Source organism: Coenobita brevimanus, chromosome 39 (assembly GCF_032717465.1).
Source record: "Coenobita brevimanus isolate Jiangsu-jjx chromosome 39, ASM3271746v2, whole genome shotgun sequence".
NCBI lineage: Eukaryota > Metazoa > Arthropoda > Malacostraca > Decapoda > Coenobitidae > Coenobita > Coenobita brevimanus.
The window spans coordinates 17875323-17896006 of NC_136992.1; the positions used below are offsets into that span (position 1 = coordinate 17875323).

The following is a 20684-nucleotide window of genomic DNA, read 5'->3' on the forward strand; positions in this document are numbered from 1 at the left end:
ATGACGTACAGTATGGCGTAGTGTGATGTGGTAAGCAGTGGTGAAGTGAGGTGTGATGTGGTCTGATATAATGTGCAGTATAAAGTGGTGTGGAGTGATGTGATATGATGTTGTGTGGTACAGTGTTAGATTAGGATGGATCAGACTGAAATATGTTGCAATATGGTACAGTAAGCTGTCACGTGGTGTGGCACTGCTTCTGTGATGAGCAGTATCCTGTAATATAGTGTAGTGTAGTGTCATGTAGTAAACTGTAGTGTAGTGTATCGGTTAAAGTGTAATGTAGTGTAACACAGTGCACTGTGATGGTGCGCTGCGGTGCAGTGCAGTGCAGTCTAGTGTAGCATAGTGGTATGCAGTGTTCAGTGATCGTATGTTGTGTAGTGTAGTGTACTGTGATTTTGTGTTGTAATGAAGAGTTCTGCACTGTGATGGTGTGGTGTAGTGTAGTGTAGTGTCGTATAGTGTATGGTGATTACGTAATGTAGTGTAGTGCAGTGCGTTGTAGAGTGGTATAATGTATGGTGATAATTAGTGTCGTGGTGTGGTGTGATGTGCCTGTGTGGAGTGGCAGGGCACAGGGCACATCACGGCTAAGTGTGGACCCCCTGGAAGGAACGCGAGGCAGCTGGCCACAAAGCAGCCAGTCATGGGAGGACCGCCAGGTGCTCTCTCTCTCTCTTACATATGCACATGCCGTCTGCTGCCTTCCCTCTCCTCTCCTCTCCTCTTCTCTCCATACAAACGTGCCATCCGTCTTCTGTCCCCCCCCCATCTCTCTCTCTCTCTCTCTCTCTCTCTCTCTCTCTCTCTCTCTCTCTCTCTCTCTCTCCATACAAACATCCCACCCGTCTATTGTCTCCCCCCTTTCTGTCTGTCTGTCTGTCTCTCTCTCTCTCTCTCTCTCTCTCTCTCTCTCTCTCTCGCCATACAAACGTGCCACCCGTCTTTTGTCCTCTCTCTCTCTCTCTCTCTCTCTCTCTCTCTCTCTCTCTCTCTCTCTCTCTCCATACAAACATGCCACCCGTCTTCTGTCTCCCCCCCTTTCTCTGTCTCTGTCTGTCTCCTCCCCCCCCCTCTCTCTCTCTCTCTCTGGCAGGAAACCAATGTGTCGAGATAAAACTGTACATGACAAAAGGCCCACAACAGCAGAGTTACGTAAGAAAGAAGTAAGAATTAAAGTTTGTGTAAGAGATGTGAGGGGAAGGGGGAAGGGGAAAAGGGAGGGGGAGAGAGAGAATAGAGGGAGCTGGAGGGAAGGAGAAGCAGTCTCTGTATAAAGGTGGGGAATATAAAGAAGTAGAAAGGCACGATTAATGTTAATTCTCTGGTGTCATTGTTTAGTGCAGCGTAGAGTGAAGAGGAATGGTGTGGTGTAGTGTGGTGTGGTGTGGTGTGGTGTGGTGTGCTATGTAATGTGATGTGGTGTGGTGTGGTGTGGTGTGGTGAGGTAAAGTGTGGCACAATGTAGTGTACTGTAGTGTGGTGTGGTGAGGTAAAGTGTGGCACAATGTAGTGTACTGTAATGTAGCGTAGTGTGGTGTGATGCAAGTATATTAAACAGTAGTGAAACCGAACACTACCTTAGTTATGAAATCAGTTCCTCTCATGCCCGGTTTAAACGATACCTCATAAAGATACCAAACACTAGCAAACAAGAACCTGCCACTATCTGTCACCCAAACACACCCGTCAAGACAAAATACACTATGAGTCGATCTGTTAATATTACCAATGCTGACGTTTTACTCTGTTTTCCATTGCTATAAATAATCCTCCTCTTCCTTCTCCTCCTCCTCCTTATCATCATCATCACCATCATCATCACTGTCGTACCCTAATGTAAGTGGGACAGGTACAATATGAAACCAAAAGAGGAAAACACATAATGTAACAAATTATTTTCGGACTACCCAGCAAAACTAGGCCTTGCTTTTGTTTACTCATTACTGAAGTTTTCGGAATACCCTTGATTTCGATATCTAATTTTTTTTACTTTAAATTTGCCACAAGATTATATTCAGTTTATGAGCAAGTATTCGAAGATAAGAGGTTAGACGTTGCCTTAAATAGCTCTGTCGTTGATAGAAAGCGTTTGTTCGTAACCTGAGCAAAAATGGACATGGACACCATCTTAGTGAAAAGGGTTCAAATGTAAGATAAAAATGTCACTCTCGAAGCCCGTACCTCGTATCCTTACGAGGCTGTTCAACACATTTATTGTTGTTATTTCAGTATACAGTTTACCTATCACAGTTACCAGTGAAATCTGAACGTAAGTTTGGATTTCTGGGAAAATATTCTGGGGACAGATTACAAACATGCTTACCATGTATTTCCTGTCATAACTTTTTTTTTTTTTTTTAACACAAAGAACTATCGACACTGAAAGATTTTTTTTATTCTTTAGTCTCATTTCCTTGTTTTACCGGCAGAAAATAGCCTTCCGTAATCTCCCTTTCGTAACAAAGATCTATTTTCGTGGGAGGAACAACAGACGAGGAAATATTTTGCAATCCCCTTTTATTATCCTCCATTGAAACACAAATCAAGAGTTACGACTGGGAGCTGACCGTAAATGTTATGTGAATCTCTCTCCAAGCTCTTCTCCCACACATATTAACTTTCGGTAATTCCCTCCCGTAACCGTTCGCTCGTGAATGTGACCCTCGGTTCCCGTACGTACACCTTTAGGCTGGCAAAGGATTGACCAGACAGCCTTGCTTGTTCCTTCCGACCCGCTGTTCAGGTGCCAAGGACACAGGTCACGGAGGGCACGACAGGGGGGGGATCACACTCATACACCACATATATCACACCCACACCCACACAAAATAAGGAAAACAAGGTATACCTTACTCTCTCTCTCTCTCTAAATATATGGACTAATTTTGGCTCCTTGTTACTTTTTTTTTTTTTTTTTTTTTGGGGGGGGAAAGGCCAACTTTGTAGGCTTCCAGCCTTTAGGTCTCTCTATCTGCATACACATAAATACATCGCTACACGGTACATAAAACCCTGACCTCGATATAGCAATTGATGTTTGTTATTACAACACAAATTCATCATTCTACCCCAACATCCCACATTGCAAGCTGGTGGTGGTTGTGGGACCCAAAGCTGGGCTCCTTTACCTCACACGGGGACATGAATCAGGAGAAAGAGCGTTTATCACCTCCTATAAAAGGGTTCACAACCAGCCGGCCATTGCCCTAACAATGACTTGAGGCCTTGGCGCGTCCCTATCAACACTCGTATCAATCTTACACTTGGGTCAGGCGGCTCTCACTGATGGAGATGTGGGTGATGGTGTACGTGTAAGTGTGGGTAGGTGGAAGTGAGTATAAGTGTAGGTATTGGTGTGGGTGCAGATGTGGATGTAAAGGTGTAATTGTGGGTGTAAGTGGGGGCCTCGTTGTTGGTATGGAAATGTGGGTGTGGGTGTGAGCGTACGTGTAGATACGGGTGTGGGCGTGATGTAATGTGCGTGTATGATTGTGGGAGTGAGGGGCATGGGTGGGGTGTTAGTGGTGGCTGCAAGGATGAGAGTCGTGAGGAGTGGGCGGGAGACATGGGCGTGAGTGTGGGCGTGATGTGGGCGTTGGGTAACACCATGCTGGCTAACAACGACATGCAGGGAGGGTGAAGGGCGGAGACACACTGGGAGCGGCCATCAAACCACACCTTTATTATAGTCCAAGAATATGGTGATGATCAGTGCACAACAGGAAAACAACTATTTTCCTGACCTGGATGTATTGAGGGAGTTTATTCTGGCTTGTGTCCGATTATTTCATTCAGATTATTCGGTACTTTCAGACAAACTCGAAAAATTTATTCAGCTTTTTCTGCTAAGATGCTCCAGTGCATATAGGAAAAATACACTCTTTTTCCTGATCTGGATGTGCAGAGTTTATTTACGCTTGTACCCGACAATTTTACTTAACATATTCAATTTTACATAACATACAATGGACGACTTACTGTCCCATCTAACTACACCTTTATTTAGTCTGACAATAAGGTTCTGATCAGTGCAAACACGGAAGACGCTTTTTTCTTTCTTTCTTTTTTTTTTTTTTTTTTTTTAATCTAAAAGCACCTAGTGAGTTTATTCAGACCTGTACCCGTATATTTTCTGCAGTTTAATCGGAACTTAAAATCCATCGCTTATATTTCATTTATTCACTTACACCCGACGACTTACATAACCTTATTCAGGCTTACACTCGACATTTTCTTCAGTATACATGTTCGTCAGCAAGGAGGATGAACATGCGCAGGAAAAACTTTACGCATGAATTCGATATATGCCAAGGAAAGAGGTTAGCTGGCTGGTGACTTACGGTGAGACTTGTTCTATCTCCCTACGTGAAAGGAGAGTGAAAACCTCAGTTAACCTCATGCGGACGATGCTACCCTTTGAAATATAATCTTGACACCCACAGACGATCTTCTCCAGCTTAGGAGATGTCTCATGTCTTGCTGCTCCTGTCACCGCACAACCCTCGCCTCTGCCACATTTACTTAACTCTCTATGACATTCACAATCCTTCACTGGTTCTTTGTACAATCGAGAACAAAAGTTCGATTAATATTTCACCTCTTCTGCCTTTCATTTTTCTCTGTTGTCTAATATTTCTAAGCTAACAGATGCTTGAAACAGATGCTATGGATGGTGTTCTTTGATATGATGCATCAGGAAGGAAAGCGGTGAACGAGCTCATGAATGATGCAGACGCAGTGGAATAATATACAAATGTTTGTCTATAAATAATAGAAGTTGAAGCAATAGCTGAGAAATTCCACCTTTCAAAATTATGTATGAAAAGACTTGTTTACAAACTTTACAGCGCTATATCACAAACCACTTACTGATTCCACATACACAACATCATGCAGATTAAGCTATGTCAGAGAAATTCCACGTCTCAATCCAAAATTATGATTTTAAAAAATCACAAATCATTTACCGTTTCCACATGCATAACACCATGCAGGTTAATGTCGGAGAAATACCAACTCTCAAATTCCAGCTCACAAAGTAGTGCCTGAGCAGCATAAGTAGAAGTAAACTCTTCGATTCATATTCTCGTCGGGTCAAGAGGCTACCTTAGCACTTCTTCCTTACCAGTATTCTTCTGCGCATGGATCTTGTATGCTATTATGTATTCTCTCCTAATATTAGAAAGACAAAATCAATATACAACAGAACAGCTAGGTGTAATACGCAAAAAATCAGGAAGGAAGAGGTGCTTGAAAGGTTCCTAAGCCAGCGAGAAATCGAAAACCAGAAGATAATGAGTAGAAGCATGGCGCGCACACCTTCCCGAAAGTCATGGTGGCTGGGGGTCACTCTCGCCTTCCTTGGTTGCTGTCAATGTTGTCTGCCACGATCTTGGACTTAGTTCCTGATTAGGCTGAGTCCTCACCATGCTACTAAACACAGTCGCACACAAACACGGCTTCACTGTAAATTAGGCTAACTATAACTTTTCTTGTGACTGGCTTAGTTCTTGGTTAGGATAAGATCTCACCGCACTATTAAAAACAGTCGCACACAAGAGTTCACTGTAAATATGGCTAACTATTATTTTTTTGTGTGACATAAGGGGTGATGCTGCACTGTTCTAATCATTCGGAACATCGTAGGCGTGGCTGTGAAAACCTGGGCCACATTCACTGCATGGAACTCACCAAGAAGCACTACGCAATACGAAGAATACGCTGCATTCTGATAGGTGGTGCCACGATTTTCACAAATGCCACGATATACGAACATCTGCTGTCAATAGTTCCTTTACACCGTCTTGAAACCACTGAAGATCCTAATACGACCTTGTTCAAGTACTCACTACTAAACAAATGACTTGCAATCACACTTCATCAATTCGGAACCCAGGATCTTGTTTAACTAATCGAACATCTTGCCATCACTTTATCAGTTGGAAGACACACCTTGATAAACTAATCAACACTAGTCGCAGGGGTTGCCATCACATTGCATCGGTTCGAAACAAGAGTTATTACCAAACAAATCAACACTAATGCAATGCCTTACGATCACGCTTCACCAGTTCGAAACCCACGGAAGTGTAAGGTGCTGAGTGTGTCTGGATACCTGATTAGGACGATGCTTGCCACAACGATCGCCAAGCAGGACACACGAGCACTGTCTGTCCCTGTCTCCCCCCAGCAGCTGACTGAGACTTCTGTACCCCCGGCGGCCAGTATATGTGTGTGAGTGTGTGTGTGTGTGTGAGAGAGAGAGGGGCGAGTAAGCAGGAGGCGGGCATGACGTGGCCAAACATCACCCCCGCGCAAGACACCTACACAGCAGCAGTGAGAACCAGCTGAGTCCACATTTAACAAGGATCTTGGGGTCGTTAGTCGAAGTGGATTGAAGATTTCAGTGACACCTCTTCCACAGTGATTTATTATGCACGTAACTCCTTATGTTCATTAAGAAACTCAGGATCACAGCCCAAATGATGAAACTTTCATAATTAGGCAACGCCTCTTCCCAAGCTATTTATTGTCCACATTGCTCAATAAACTCTTCTAATGGAAGCTACAGTATGTCGATAGTACAAGGACGTAAACATCACACAGGAGAACTTTAAGGTATAATAGACAAAATTGCTGAGGAAGAGGTGCTACGAAGCCTCCAATGCCACTCAGATTATGATCCTAAAGTAACTTACAGGAAAAGAATGTACAAAGAAGTTTATTAGTATCAAAAATAGCTGTTTTTCTTACTTTTCAAAACAATATTCACTGAAGTTTGGCTGTGCAGTGTTTGGCGAGTGCAGACATAAGTGTAGGCAATCTACTCTTCACACAACATTAGCCGTGTTACAGGTGGCATATTCGTGGCAACTCTTTCTCAGTGATTTATTCAGAACTGTACACCTCGATATCCGCGCGTTTATTACTGATTCAATCTGTCGACATCAGAGAGAGAGAGATATACAGCATGGAAGATATAACCAGCTTGGAATGGAATGCTAAGGTGTCACATGCAAAGTAAATCACTCAGAAACAGATACTACGAAGATTATTATGCCTTCATACTCAAGACACTTCGTAAATACGGGCTCGGGAACAGCGAGGAAAATGGGTCGCACAGCATGTTCCTGAGCTACTTATTCTGCATGTTACCTGTTATTACTCTCTTGTATGCAACTTCTCTCTTTAACATCGACAAAGTCTGCCTCAGCTGCATACGAGATGATATTAACCCCTCCTAATCCAATAGCATAACTGTTTATTTTTTGTTACTCTTACAATCACAAGAAGAGGCCGAAGTCCAAAAGGTAAGATAAATCACCCTAGATTCTCACTTAAAACAACGAGAATATGGACGTAAGATCAAGTGGCCTCTGGTAACTCATCCCTCCTTGGAGCTCAGCCCATTTTTTTTTTTTTCTTTTGGCCACTTACTACGATGACGTCTCCTTATTCTGGCTAACTATTGATAATTTATATTCTGGTATAGGGGACTTCTCTGAGCGAGGGGTTAAAGAAGAAACACTGGTCACCTTTACAGCTGTTTTGTTTCGAGGACTTGGCGACAGACTGGGGGTGTGGCACGTTTTCTCTGGACACTTTAATGATGGGCTCCTCCTCTATTTTTTTTTTTTTTTTTTTTTTTTTTTAATCTCTGGATCATGCCTACCCCATTTATAGTAATGAGGAGGAGAAGGAGAAGGAGGAGGAGGAAGAGGAGGAGGAGGAGGAAGAAGAAGAAGAAGAAGAAGAAGATGATGATGATGATGATGATGATGATGATGATGATGATGACGATGATGATGATGACGATGATGATGATGATACAAGTGGCACCTTTAACTACTTCAGTTCGGTGTCATTTTCTATATTTTATTTTTCCTGCTTCCAGATAATTTCTTTTAAATTTGGAATGACTCTTCCCATAAAAAGGCAAATGAGGGCTACATAAAATCCCTCCTGTCTGATAAATTTCCCTAAAGCTAAATACAATTGTCTGAAGATAGCAACAAAAAATGTCACTGGATATGTATATACAATTAAAATAAATAACAGTAAGTTCCCTCTCCATTCAACCTTTTCACACACACAAACACACACAATCATTCAGGGATAAATCCTCTGAAGCATCGGAGGCCTCCCCCATGCAGCACCCTCCAGCAGATGCAGGCAGCCGTGAAAAAGGACGGGTTCGTAAACTGTGTATTTTCTATTCATAGCGATCGGGGCTTTACTTCTTTGCCAAGTGTCGGGCTGAGGGCGTGAGTCAGGGCCACTTCTGGGTACCCTAGCACGGGGGTATGCCATAACGCCATGCCCAAGGTCCAGACTCAGGGATATAAATTATTCTCTCAAATGAAAAAAATCGTCTGGTGTTCCCCAGAATAAAAAAATAAAAAAATAAATAAGTACCATTGCGGACATTGTTGCCAGTTCACATCCGTACGATAAATAACGAGTGAGTGTGCAGTGGCTTTCGAAATCCAGTACTGCCATCAATACAATCCAACAATCTTTTCAGACTGCTGTGTAGGAGTTTCATGACTGTTCAGCCAAAAAAATGTATCAATATCATTCGTCGCGATAGTAGAGCCTTAGCAGTGAGAGGCTTCATAGTGGCTGCTTTAAATATCAAGAATTAAAAACCGTCTAAACTATGTAGCCTACGTAATGCACGAGAATAATGATAAAGGTGCATTATGCTAACTAAATCGCTAAGGAAGAGGTGCCAGGGAGCCTTCTATACCCAAAGGGACTGGGGCTTCAAAGTGTACTAAACGTTTGCGACAACACTGGCGAGTTGTCAAATAGTGACACCCCCCCCCTTCCCTCTCTCCCTCTCTCTCTCTCTCTCTCTCTCTCTCTCTCTTTGGTTGGCTTTCTCGGAACTTACCGGCTCGTGAAGGTGGAAGAGAATTATTACATCAACACTTTTTACAGCAACTACGATCACTGAGGAAGGCAGGCTAGGAAGAAGAAACTACAGTGACGTTAGCCTTAACACGAGCCGCCTAAATGCGTCCATGGCAGGGAATTAAACGCGAGAGATTTGAACCGTTCTTACTGCTAGCCTGGTATTAGCTTCCATAAAACAGCCTATCTTAGTGAATTATTCAGCTGTTAATATTAATATTTTTACCATTTGAATGCAAGGATTTCTCTTATCTAGACTACAGAGAGGTAGCCTAGTGGTAGCCTAGTGTCAATCTGCATAAAATACCTAGGTGTTTTTTTTCACTGCTATAGTTTCCATCATCTACAAAAAATCGCCCGTGTGAGCCTGCATAAAAAGGGTTAGCTAATCAAGATCGTTTTTAAACCTTTGACGGCTCTAAATAAAAGTCTACTGTAGATATAACCTTATATTGCTTGTTTTTCTGGCTGTCAAATAGGCTATAACTGCCATGCATTCAGTAACTATGGTACGGTGAGGAGTGAGTCCAAGGATGAATGGTGCTAATAACTCTCTCTTACAGTCCTACAGCTCTTTCACCTTTACTTAACCTAGACTTTCGTCCCTTTGCAGATTATTTCAAGTAGGTCTGTGATAGAAAAAAATACAATGCTATGGCTCTGCGTCCTTTCCACAGAACTTCTTTGTGACTGTCATCATAGTCTACTGTTAATCAACAGCCATAACACTGCAATCAAAATAAAGAGATGACAAATTTAGGCCAAATTTGAGTAAAAACGGTTTAGTCTGAGGATCATGCCTGTGCATCAATTATGGTAATAGGTAGGCGCCCCTGCATCCAGCCAGACAACATACATAAAAGGTGATGCACTCACTTCTTACACATCCTCATTACGTCAACAGTCACTCCTGGGACAGAGAAAATCGAAACTACGAAGGAGTAATTGTTTTCTTACGTGAAGTTAACTGCATTAAATAGGGTAATCTCTAATCTAGTTTTCCAATAATGACCCAGAGATACATTTGTCAACTTTCACTACCTTACAGCTTCGGGGTAGAGAAAATCTTTACTAGGAAAGACTGACTGTTCTATTGGGTGAATTTAGATGCAGTAAATCGAGTGTTTCTTAAATCTAGTGTTCTAGTAACGACCTGCTGATACATTACGTCAACTTTCATCCCCGTACAGCTTCTGGGATAGAGAAAATCTCAATTAGGAATGCTTGACTGTTGTTTTAGGCCAATTCCGATGCAACAGACTAATCGTGGTGTAGCACTAATTTACTATTCCTACAATGACTTTCAGATTGGTAATACGTTAAACTTCCCTCCTGTACAATTTCTGAGGCAAAGGCAATCGAAACTAAAGAACGCCTGACCGTTTTTTCAGGTGAACTCAGATGCAACATTCGTGGTGTTTCTCTAATCTAGTACTCCAGTCAGCTGGGGAATTATAACATCAATATCTACCCCCCCCCCATACAGCTTCTGGGATGTAGACAATAGGAACTCGAAAGGCAGATAAATACCTGATACAAATAAACGGACAGACGAAAACAGGCAGATACGGTATAGACAGAAAGGCAGACATATTTACATAGTCAGACAGACACACAGAGAGAGTTACTGCTAAACAAACAGAGATACTAACAGACAGTAGGACAGATACAGATACCGTGAGGCAGTGATATAAATTTTTAGAGGTATAGTGATAAACAGATACAGACTGACAGACAAAAAACAGACTTGTACAGACAGATAAAGAGACAGAGCTAAAGAGATATAAATAAACCGGCAAAGAGATGGAGATAAGGGCAATTCCGAGTCATTGATGATTACGTCAGGGTGAGTCATGAGGAATCCAGGGGCGGCTTAACGCATGCCCCGCCTTCTTCAGGTGTTGGACCCTCACCTGACTCACCAAACACACACACACACACACACACACACACACACACACACACACACACACACACACCTCTAATGACGCAACAGGTGAATGGTGAGAATGAATGGTAGGTGAGTGATGTAAGGTGAGGGATGAGTGGGGGTAGTGAGGGGTGAATAAGGGGTAAAAGGTGAAGGAGTAGAACTGCTGAGGTGTGTGTGTGTGTGTGTGTGTGTGTGTGTGTGTGTGTGTGTGTGTGTGTGTGTGTGTGTGTGTGTGTGTGTGTGTGTGTGTGTGTGTGTGTGTTTGCGAGAGTGAGAGAGTCTTGAAGGGATAATCATGGGTGAGTGTTGACAGTGGGTGTGGTGAGTGTTGCGAGGTGACTGTGATGTGTGAGTGATGAGGGGTGGGTGTGGTGAGTGTGAGTGATGAGGGGTGGGTGGGGTGAGTGTGAGTGATGAGGGGTGGGTGTGGTGAGTGTGAGTGATGAGGGGTGGGTGTGGTGAGTGTGAGTGATGAGGGGTGGGTGTGGTGAGTGTGAGTGATGAGGGGTCGATGTGGTCAGTGTGAATGACAAGGGGTGGTTGTGGAGAGTGTGAGTGATGATGGGTGGTTGTGGTGAGTGTAAGTGATGTGGGGTGGTTGTGGTGAGTGTGAGTGATGAGAGGTGGGTGTGGTAAGTGTGGGCGAATGATGAGGGATGCTTGTGGAGAATATGAGTGATGAGGGGTGGGTGTGGTGAGTGTGAATGATGAAGGGAGGGTATGGTGAGCGTGAGTGAGTATTATGGGTGGGTGTCGAGATTGTGAGTGATGAGGGGTGGGTGTGGTGAGTGTGAATGATGAAGGGTGGGTGTGGTGAGCATGAGTATTATGGGTGGGTGTCGAGAATGTGAGTGATGAGGGATGGGTGTGGTTAGAGTGGTTGAGTGTGAGGGGTGGGTGTGGTGAGTGTGAGTGATGAGGGATGGTTGTGGTGAGGGTGAGTGATGAAGGGGGATTGTGGTGGGTGTGAGTGATGAGGGGTGGGTGCGGAGAGTGTGAATGATAAGGGTTGGTTGTGCAAAGCGTGCGTGATGAGGGGTGGGTGTAGTAAGTGTGGTTGATGAGGGGTGGGTGTGGTTAGAGTGGGTGAGTGTGAGGGGTGGGTGTGGTGAGTGTAAGTGATGGGGGATGGGTGTGGTTAGAGTGGGTGAGTGTGAGGGGTAGGTGTGGTGAGTCTGAGTGATGAGGGGTGATTGTGGTGGGTGTGAGTGATGAGGGGTGGGTGTGGTTAGAGTGGGTGAGTGTGATGGGTGGGTGTGGTGAGTGAGAGTGGTGAGTGAGTGATGATGTGGCTGTGGTTCTGACACGACACACCTGCATGGCCAGTTCTAGCCACCCCTCCCCCTCACGCCACATACACTCCCACACTACACTCTATTACACCAGAGTACACCATAACACTTGATTAAACTCTACTGCACGAAACTGCACTACATTACACTACAGAATATCACACAAATATGCAACACAACAGTACATTAGACCAAACTATAGTAAATGACAATACACATTATTAACTATACTACACTGAACTACACAACATTAAATTACAGTATACGACACTATACCTAACTAGATTACACCACAATACACGCGACTACGCTACACTAACTTACATCTCATTAAGCTACGCTACATTTCACCCTACTAAATTCAACAAACCTGTTAGACTTCACTACACAAGACAGATTACAATACCGTACACTATCCAAATCTACACTACACTATCCTCTATCATAACGCTCTACAATGAAGCTGCATAACACCAACAACATTATGCAGTATAACGTTTACATCATTGTACCCTATGCTCCATCCAACTTGTGTCTCCACTCTGGACATCTTCGCCCTGTGTCAGACCCTGCCAGTGTGAGTCAACTCTATCATTATCAAGGCAGAGGGATGGTATGACAGCACATTACACGGCAACGTCATGTAATAACGACCTGCATAGTAATATCCAGCTCTACCTGACATTAATTGCTTTCAGAATGACGCCAAAACGTCAATGATTTATTTTACACAGCTGTCGCCCTGTGCTCTGTCCACCTGGTGTAAAACTGCCATCCCTCCAACGTGAATGCTGACCTGTAATGAGCTTAGACTGATAATACACTCTGTCCATTTTAACCTGCCTTAATATTAGTTTGCTACCTCTCCATCCTGAACGCTGGGCCGTAACAAGAAATGAACCCTTGTAGATGGTGCCGGTCACGAAAGTGTTATGGAAAGGATGCAGGGCCGAGTTAGTGCCATTTTCTGCCAAGTGAGTCATGTGAAATTAACTGCAAAAGGAAGAAAATCTTCCGATAGCTAAGCCTTTCACCTCGAGGACATCACTTATATTTTACTCCCACTAACACGAGACGATTTCCTTCAATTAAAGACCCCCTAGTACTGAAAGAGTATATGAAGATAATTTTAACCCCTTCCAACTCTAAAATCTCTCCTGAACTGAATCAATTATCAGGTTCAAGGAAAAATTAACTGAAAGACGTTTTCAATACTGAAGGGTAAATCAACACAACATCTAACCCCTGTAATTCTAAAACTCTCCCCTGACCTGAAAAAATCGTCTGGCAGCAGTAAGACTGAATAATTATGATGTGGACGAACTATTACCCGTATTCTTGTCGACTAAGAAGGCTCCCAAGCACCTATTTCCTATTTATTTTTTATAGTACACGTTATCGTTCTCTTGGATACTACTTAACTATATTGTTTTTACATTTTTGTCAACGCATACACAAGAAGAAGAATACATTAAAGTACCCAGACCCAGAAATAAACTGGTAAGAAGGAGGTGTTATAGTCGGCTTATTTTCATACAAGGAAACTAACCACTTCCGCATATTTAATAAGTCGTAGTTGCATAAAATTTGATTATCTCTGGTTGTGAGGTATCAATGACTCTCCTTAATTACTAGTCAAATTCAACCTGCAGTCTTATTAAACCTGGCCATCAACTATGCTGATGGGACTTAGGCATAATGCTCAGGTGAAAAAAAAAAACAACTCTTAGTCAGCTTCATAATATTAACCATACATTGCCAGGCCACATCGTCGCCACTCACCTGCTGCTGGTTGAACTGCTGGTCCTGCTGCTGGAACCTCTTGATGCGGTTCTGGAAGTCCATGACCTCCACGCCGCCCCCGGGGCCGCCCTCCCCTGACTCGCCCGACATCTGTACAGGCACCAGAGAACGAGGTCAAAATGGGCTACAGCAATGGGCCATAAGGGTGTAATGGGTGACACAAAGCAAATAATGGGTTACACATGGGTTTATATAATGCAAATTTTGATTACACAATGGGTCACATACGGGTGGTTTTGGGCTACACAATGGAATAACAGGTTACAGAAGGGTCACATAAAGCAAGTTTTAGGTTACAAGATGGGTTACATGAAGGACATAGAGTTAAGGGTTACAAATGGGTCACAAATAGTAAATAATGGTTTTCGCTATGGGCCACATGAAGCAAATAATGGGTTGCCAATGGGACACATGAATCAAACAGTACTATGGATACAAATGGGTCATATAATCATGTAATGGGCTACAAATGGGTGGCATGATTTAAATAAGTTACAAATGGGTCACATGAATCATATAATAGGCTAGAAATGGGTCACATGAATAAAATGATGAGCTACAAATGGGTCACATGAATAATGTTACAAATGGGTCACGTGAATAAAATAATGTTACAAATGGGTCACATGAATTACACAATGGGATTCACAACTGGTCAAATGAATCGAATATTGGGTTCCACAATTGGTCACAGGAGCGGGGTACACTGCGTCACGTGAGTAGCCTGGGGTACAGCAGGTCACTGGGTCAAAAAACTTCCACGGAGCACGGTACTGGTCTACACGAGTCACACAAAGAGCCATTCAGGAGGAACTGCGTCACAACATGGGTCACGAACACATACTAACGGCCATACGAAAATTAGCACTTTGGGTCGTATCACCTCTTCCTCAGCGATTTATTTAGCCCCAAACTCTCTTGTATGTCATTTATACAGTTTTGATATCGCCACAGTTTGCATGAACACAACAGAAGAAGCTACTGGGGCGTAATCTGCTAAATAAATAGCTAAGAAAGGGAGCTACGATGTCTCCTATGTAACTCAGAACACGATCATTTATGCTTAAGATGGTCCTTTTAGAAGAATTAAGATATTGGGCAGTGAGACATAGCTACTCAACCCCTTCACCTTGAGGCCGCACTTTGTACTTCATTCTCACAAACCTTTAGACGATTTTATTCAGCTGAATGAAACTCCTATATCTGAGGGGGTTAAGTGTACCTAAAAATCCAGAAAATTACATGACAAGTGTGCTGAAGGTTGATAAAATGTGCAGAAGTATGCAGTGTTCAAAAGTGTAATGAAGCGGAATAGGTGTACAGAGGTGTGATGAAAGTATGAACGGTAGAATAGGTGTGCAGAGGTGTGATGAAAGTGTGCAAAGTGGAATAGTGTCTAGAACTGTGATTCAAGTGTGCAAATGGAATAAAGTGAGCAGAACCGTGATTAAAAGGTGCAAAGTTGTGGTGTACAGAAATATGCCTGTGTACAAACATAACAAGTGTCCACCAGTGAGAAGCGAATGACGGTAGGCTCTTCAAAACTGTTCCCCCACTATACTAAGCTATGGACTGTGGCGTCAGAGGTCCACCAGGGTACACCAAAAACTGCTACAGGACTGGACATCGGAGAGTTAATGTGGAGAGGTCCCGCCCCTTGGTACTGTCGCAGTGTTATGTCCACCAAGCACGCTATCTCTCTCTCTCTCTCTCTCTCTCTCTCTCTCTCTCACACACACACACACACACACACACACACACACACACACACACACACACACACACACACACACACAACTATATTAAACCTTAGTAGCCCTTACTTCCAGCGCACTACAGCCTCATAAAGAAGCAGACAGCCATGAAACAAGCCTCACATTACTTAACAAACTCTTAACATGGGTGGAAAACTTCGGTAATATCATAGCGCCGCAGCCCTCGTGACAAGTGACACCCACACACGCCAACCCTCCATACTCATTACTCCCTTCACCGCCAGGACGTAGTTTTTTGCTTTAATTTTGCTATCACAGGCCGATTTTATTTAGCTTAGGGAGACTTTTCGAATCAGGGGGATTAGACAGACTATATCTTTCGTTTTATCCTTGGTGTCACATGATTATATTAAGCTAAGAATAGGTTTTTCGAACTTGAGGTGTTAGAACCTTCAGTAACCCCACCACCACCAATGATGCTTCATAAGTTTCAGAAAATCGTCTGAAGGTAGTATGGTATAGATGAGAGACATCCTTTGGCAGATGTGGTTATGCGGCTGCTGCACCGAAGCGGGTTCTAGGATGATCACGTAGACTGTGTGAAATGGGTTATGAACACTATTCTCGTTAGCACGCACAAGAGACATCGTATCATCTCTCTCGGCGATTTATTTTATGCCCGTTAATATCATTTTGGATGCCATTTTTATCTTTTTTTACACACAGGCTGCATATTTATAAGCAGGAAAATATTAACCTGTCGTAGCAAAATAAACTGATAGGGAATAGGTGTCACGAAGCCTCCAGCACCTGTTTGATTCCGGTACAGTTTGCTTAAATAACATTGTTGGAAAATGCTAATAAACCTTAAGCAAACTTCAACCGGTAGGGAGGTGATGCTAGAGAGCCCCATGACAACACGGTTGGAAGCCTCTCTTAGCGCCGTAGTTTCGTCTGATGCGGCTCTCTATCACCTCTTTCCCACCAGGTAAACTTTTCCTACAACACGTTTATATCCCTTTGTATTTTATTTATACAAGCTTTACCTAGTGAAACATGCAGCATGAAAATGAATGGTTTGGTGGTAATACGCAAAATATATCGCCCGGGAAGAGGTGTTATACAGTCTCCCATGCTAGAAAATACGACCCCGAGTAAGACACTGAAATATTGCCAGTCAGCAGCGAAGATGAGTAGCGATGAGGAAGAGTAGCGAGGTTGCGTGGTATGGCAGGGCGACCTTGGCAGCCCAGCACTCACCCGCATAGGCGAGAGTGGCGAGTGACGCAGTGTGGGGCGCGTCTAAACACCTGGCTCTGCTGTTATACCGGCCGCCAGGTGAACCCACATTCACACCTCACTCACCTCAACAACCTCACTCTTCCTCATCCCCCTCATAAACCAACCCCCTCGTCCCCTGCCTCGAAACCCTCCTCCCCACACGAAGCATCCATTTGCCACTAACTCCCTCAACTGGTATAATCGGGGACGTAAGTTTGCCTAGTATTTCACCACTTGTACTTACCTTACTTCTGTCTGCCGATACTGGTAAGCTGAAGGGCTTAGTATGATTTTGTCAAATTATGCTTTCTTTGATATGATAAGGTACGTCAGAAAGGAAGCTGAAGGACATGCCCTAAGTGTGAAGCAAACGATGATGAACAGCAGAACTGCTGTCCCTGATTTTACATAAGACTAAATGCTCGCATATCGGTAGTGCAATGTAAAGAAACATTAAGCGCTTTTTGCAGTTATGTCAGAGAAACATTTAGCTCCTACAACTTACAGCAGCAATGCATTTTAACAAGAGGTAGTACTATTGCTGGTGTCAAATCTGTCTTTCATATATAACGTTTCTTATGACTTTCCTTGTCCAGGAAGAAGCACCTTTTGCACGCTTTCATCTGTTTCTTTGTAAGATAAACTGTGGCGAAGAGAAACTGAGGACTCTCCTATGCTTGCAAAAATACGTTCAAAAACCCTGATTATACAAAAAAAAAAAAAAAAAAAAAAAAAAAAAAAAAACAGCCCTGTGCCAATCCCATGGCAACCCCTGCAGGTGCCACCTCCCCGTCCCACACCTGCCGGATAGACAGGGGCGCTACACTTCACTTACACTCCATCATCACCATTGTTACTACACCACTAACTCATGTTCGATCAGGCACCAGTAGTAAATATTCTCTGTTGGTATACCAGGTACCGGGACACTGTGTGTTGGCTGTGTTTATCAGCGCATGGTTGTAACTCCTCTAAACTCTTTAAGTCTGAGGATATAATCTTTATTTTATCACTGTTATCTGCAGGCGATTTTATCCAGCTTCAAAAAAAAACTTTATAAACTGGAGAGGTCATATATATACAGTATATATATATATACAGTATATATATATATATATATATATATATATATATATATATATATATATATATATATATATATATATATATATTATTCATTAATCCTTCACTACCAGGGTGCTCTCTTAAACTGTGTAAAAATTGTCTAGTAACAGCAAGATTAAAATACAAATAAGGTGCCAGTACTCAGAATCAAGAGGTTACCGTTGCGTTAAATACAAAACAATTACCATCTCAGACAAAACAGTTACTTAATACTGACTCACTTACATGCCTGGGAAACACAGTCCTATACATGCCTCAAAATTATACACACTGGACGTCACCTACCGCGCAGCTGACAGCACATTATTAAAACCACAATAATCAGGCGAGCAGATGGTAATGCCTGTGCTGTGTTGCCAGGATTCCTGGGTCTTGAATGGCGTGTGGTTGAGAGTCTGGCCCATTTCACTGGGCATTATGCTAATAGATCTTTCACGCTCGGACTTTCTTCCCTGTTCTCTGAATTTTATCTCAATCTTATTATTGGATGGAAGAAGGTCCGGATGATGACGATGAGAGCCACTATGCGCTAGTTCTCCCACTTTCTTACTTGCATCTAGACTCCCATTTCACCCCATAATTCGGCAGGAATGGTCAGGAGAATGGTGGATGGTGACAATGATTATGATGACGACAGAACAACTCTATGTACAAGTGGGAGAGTGGCCCTGTGTCTGAGTGAGGTGGCCACCGTGGACCGGCTGTGACCAGGTGAAGTAGCACACTGGAGTGCTGTCCTAACCGGGTGGAAGGCAGTGCCAGGTGGAGCCTATTGATTTACCACTGTCAGGAACAAATCGTGTGTCCACCTATTGTGTCGTCCCTTCCAACCGCACTCTGACGTGATGTGCCACCACACACCACAACACCACACACGTCAACCACACTGAGACGACAACACAACCTTCCATAATTCAGCACCACACAGGCCACTGGGCCATTTAAACACACACACACACACACACACACACACACACACACACACAGGCAGCAAGGCCCATGGACTGACCTGACATACTACCACCACAAGGAATTATGAGGGTAGTGTAAACGAATCAAGGAATATCGTAGTTTAAGGTACAGCCAGCTGTATGTTGTTGTTCTGTTGATTAACTGTCTCACGATTCTGCCTAACCCTACCCTTAGATAACAAAAACGGTCATGATGATGATAATACTGACGAATATGCCCAGTAAAATATACTACAGCAAGCAATTTAATATAATATACAGTAGTACTGTGACTAAGAGACAAAGGTAGGTGGCAGGGTTAGTTTGGTAATGGGGATATTAGGTCAAGCGAGGGTGGGTGAAGGGTGGGATATTCATGGTGTGGTCTTTTGGTAGTGTCACCACCACCACCATCGTTTCGCCACACCACAGGATCTCTAGGAGCAGTTACATAATATAACGGAAACCACATGAACTGCTCACAGTCACAAGGGAACGTTGAGAATATCCACTTGCAGGCTCACAGCAATCAAAACCAAAAATATATTGCGTGAAGTGTGTCCCCAGCAGCCAATGCTTCATTCCAGACAGATTTTATACACCTGACTGCTAGAACGTCACCCAGCTGAACTTATCCGTCCGATGCTACTAATACATGAGTATATATATATATATATATATATATATATATATATATATATATATATATATATATATATATATATATATAGACCACTATAACGGACTAATTGGGGCCCAGGCCATTCCGAAAAAAGGAGAAATTCCGATAAAACCGACATCTGGATTTCTCCCTGCTAACCCAGACTTTTTCTGATATATAAGACATTAATCATGATCACACCAACGGTTATTAAGCTATATTCACTACCATTGCAGTACTGTACTGTATTATATTCACTACAACATTAAAATGGTACAATATATGTATAATAATACAGTACTGTACACTGATAAACATGTCTTTAATTTACCTTATTGTGGTAAACACAGCTGAAATGGTCAAGCAGTCCAGACTGCTTCTGGCTTTATCAGACTTTTTCAGATATATAAAAATTTAGTTTGGTAGCTCCTCGATTCCAAGACAAGCGAATTCCGGTCTACTGGAGTCCGTTATACTGAGGTTTTACTTATATATAATTTAATGGCAAGGGTGCACAGACAGTAGGTACTGAACACTATGAAAGCCAGGCTTTCACTCATCGAAACATAAACTGATAGTAGCCTACCCTGTGACAGTTAGAACCCCTCTCACTCAAACGAGAGTCATCTATTAACCTAAAGAAAATACCTACATGCGTCTATAGCATGGAGGGAGTCAAAAGGTACTGGTGAATAAGTCAAATCAGATCCTGCACAAGAGTACCAGTTGTTGTATTGATCTCACCAGCAGCGGGGCCTACGTCAGATGCTGGGCTAGTCTGGCACTCTTCCCTTCTCATGGTGATGTAACTTCCATAACTACTACGTCTTCCTCACTCTCGCCACTTCCCTCCCCGCGGTTTCCTCTTTTCTTCTCTTTCTCTCTCTCTTCACATAGTCCTCCTTCCCTCATTTTTGTCCTCCCCTCATTTTCCCCATAACCTCAGTCTGCTCCTTCCTTTCCTCACAACATACTTCATTTTCTCACGTCCCGTGAAGCCGG

At 43.0% G+C, this 20684-nt stretch overlaps 1 protein-coding gene across 2 annotated transcripts in view; it reads right to left on the bottom strand.

The window, feature by feature from the left end:
• The window catches only part of Sarm (sterile alpha and armadillo motif), a 141962-nt gene that overhangs the window by 53778 nt on the left and 67500 nt on the right, over window positions 1–20684 (bottom strand). For both annotated transcript variants that reach the window (XM_080270156.1, XM_080270155.1), the window contains exon 2: window positions 13930–14040. In XM_080270156.1, the coding sequence (XP_080126282.1) occupies window positions 13930–14040 (111 nt within the window). The remainder of the gene's footprint in view (window positions 1–13929; window positions 14041–20684) is intronic.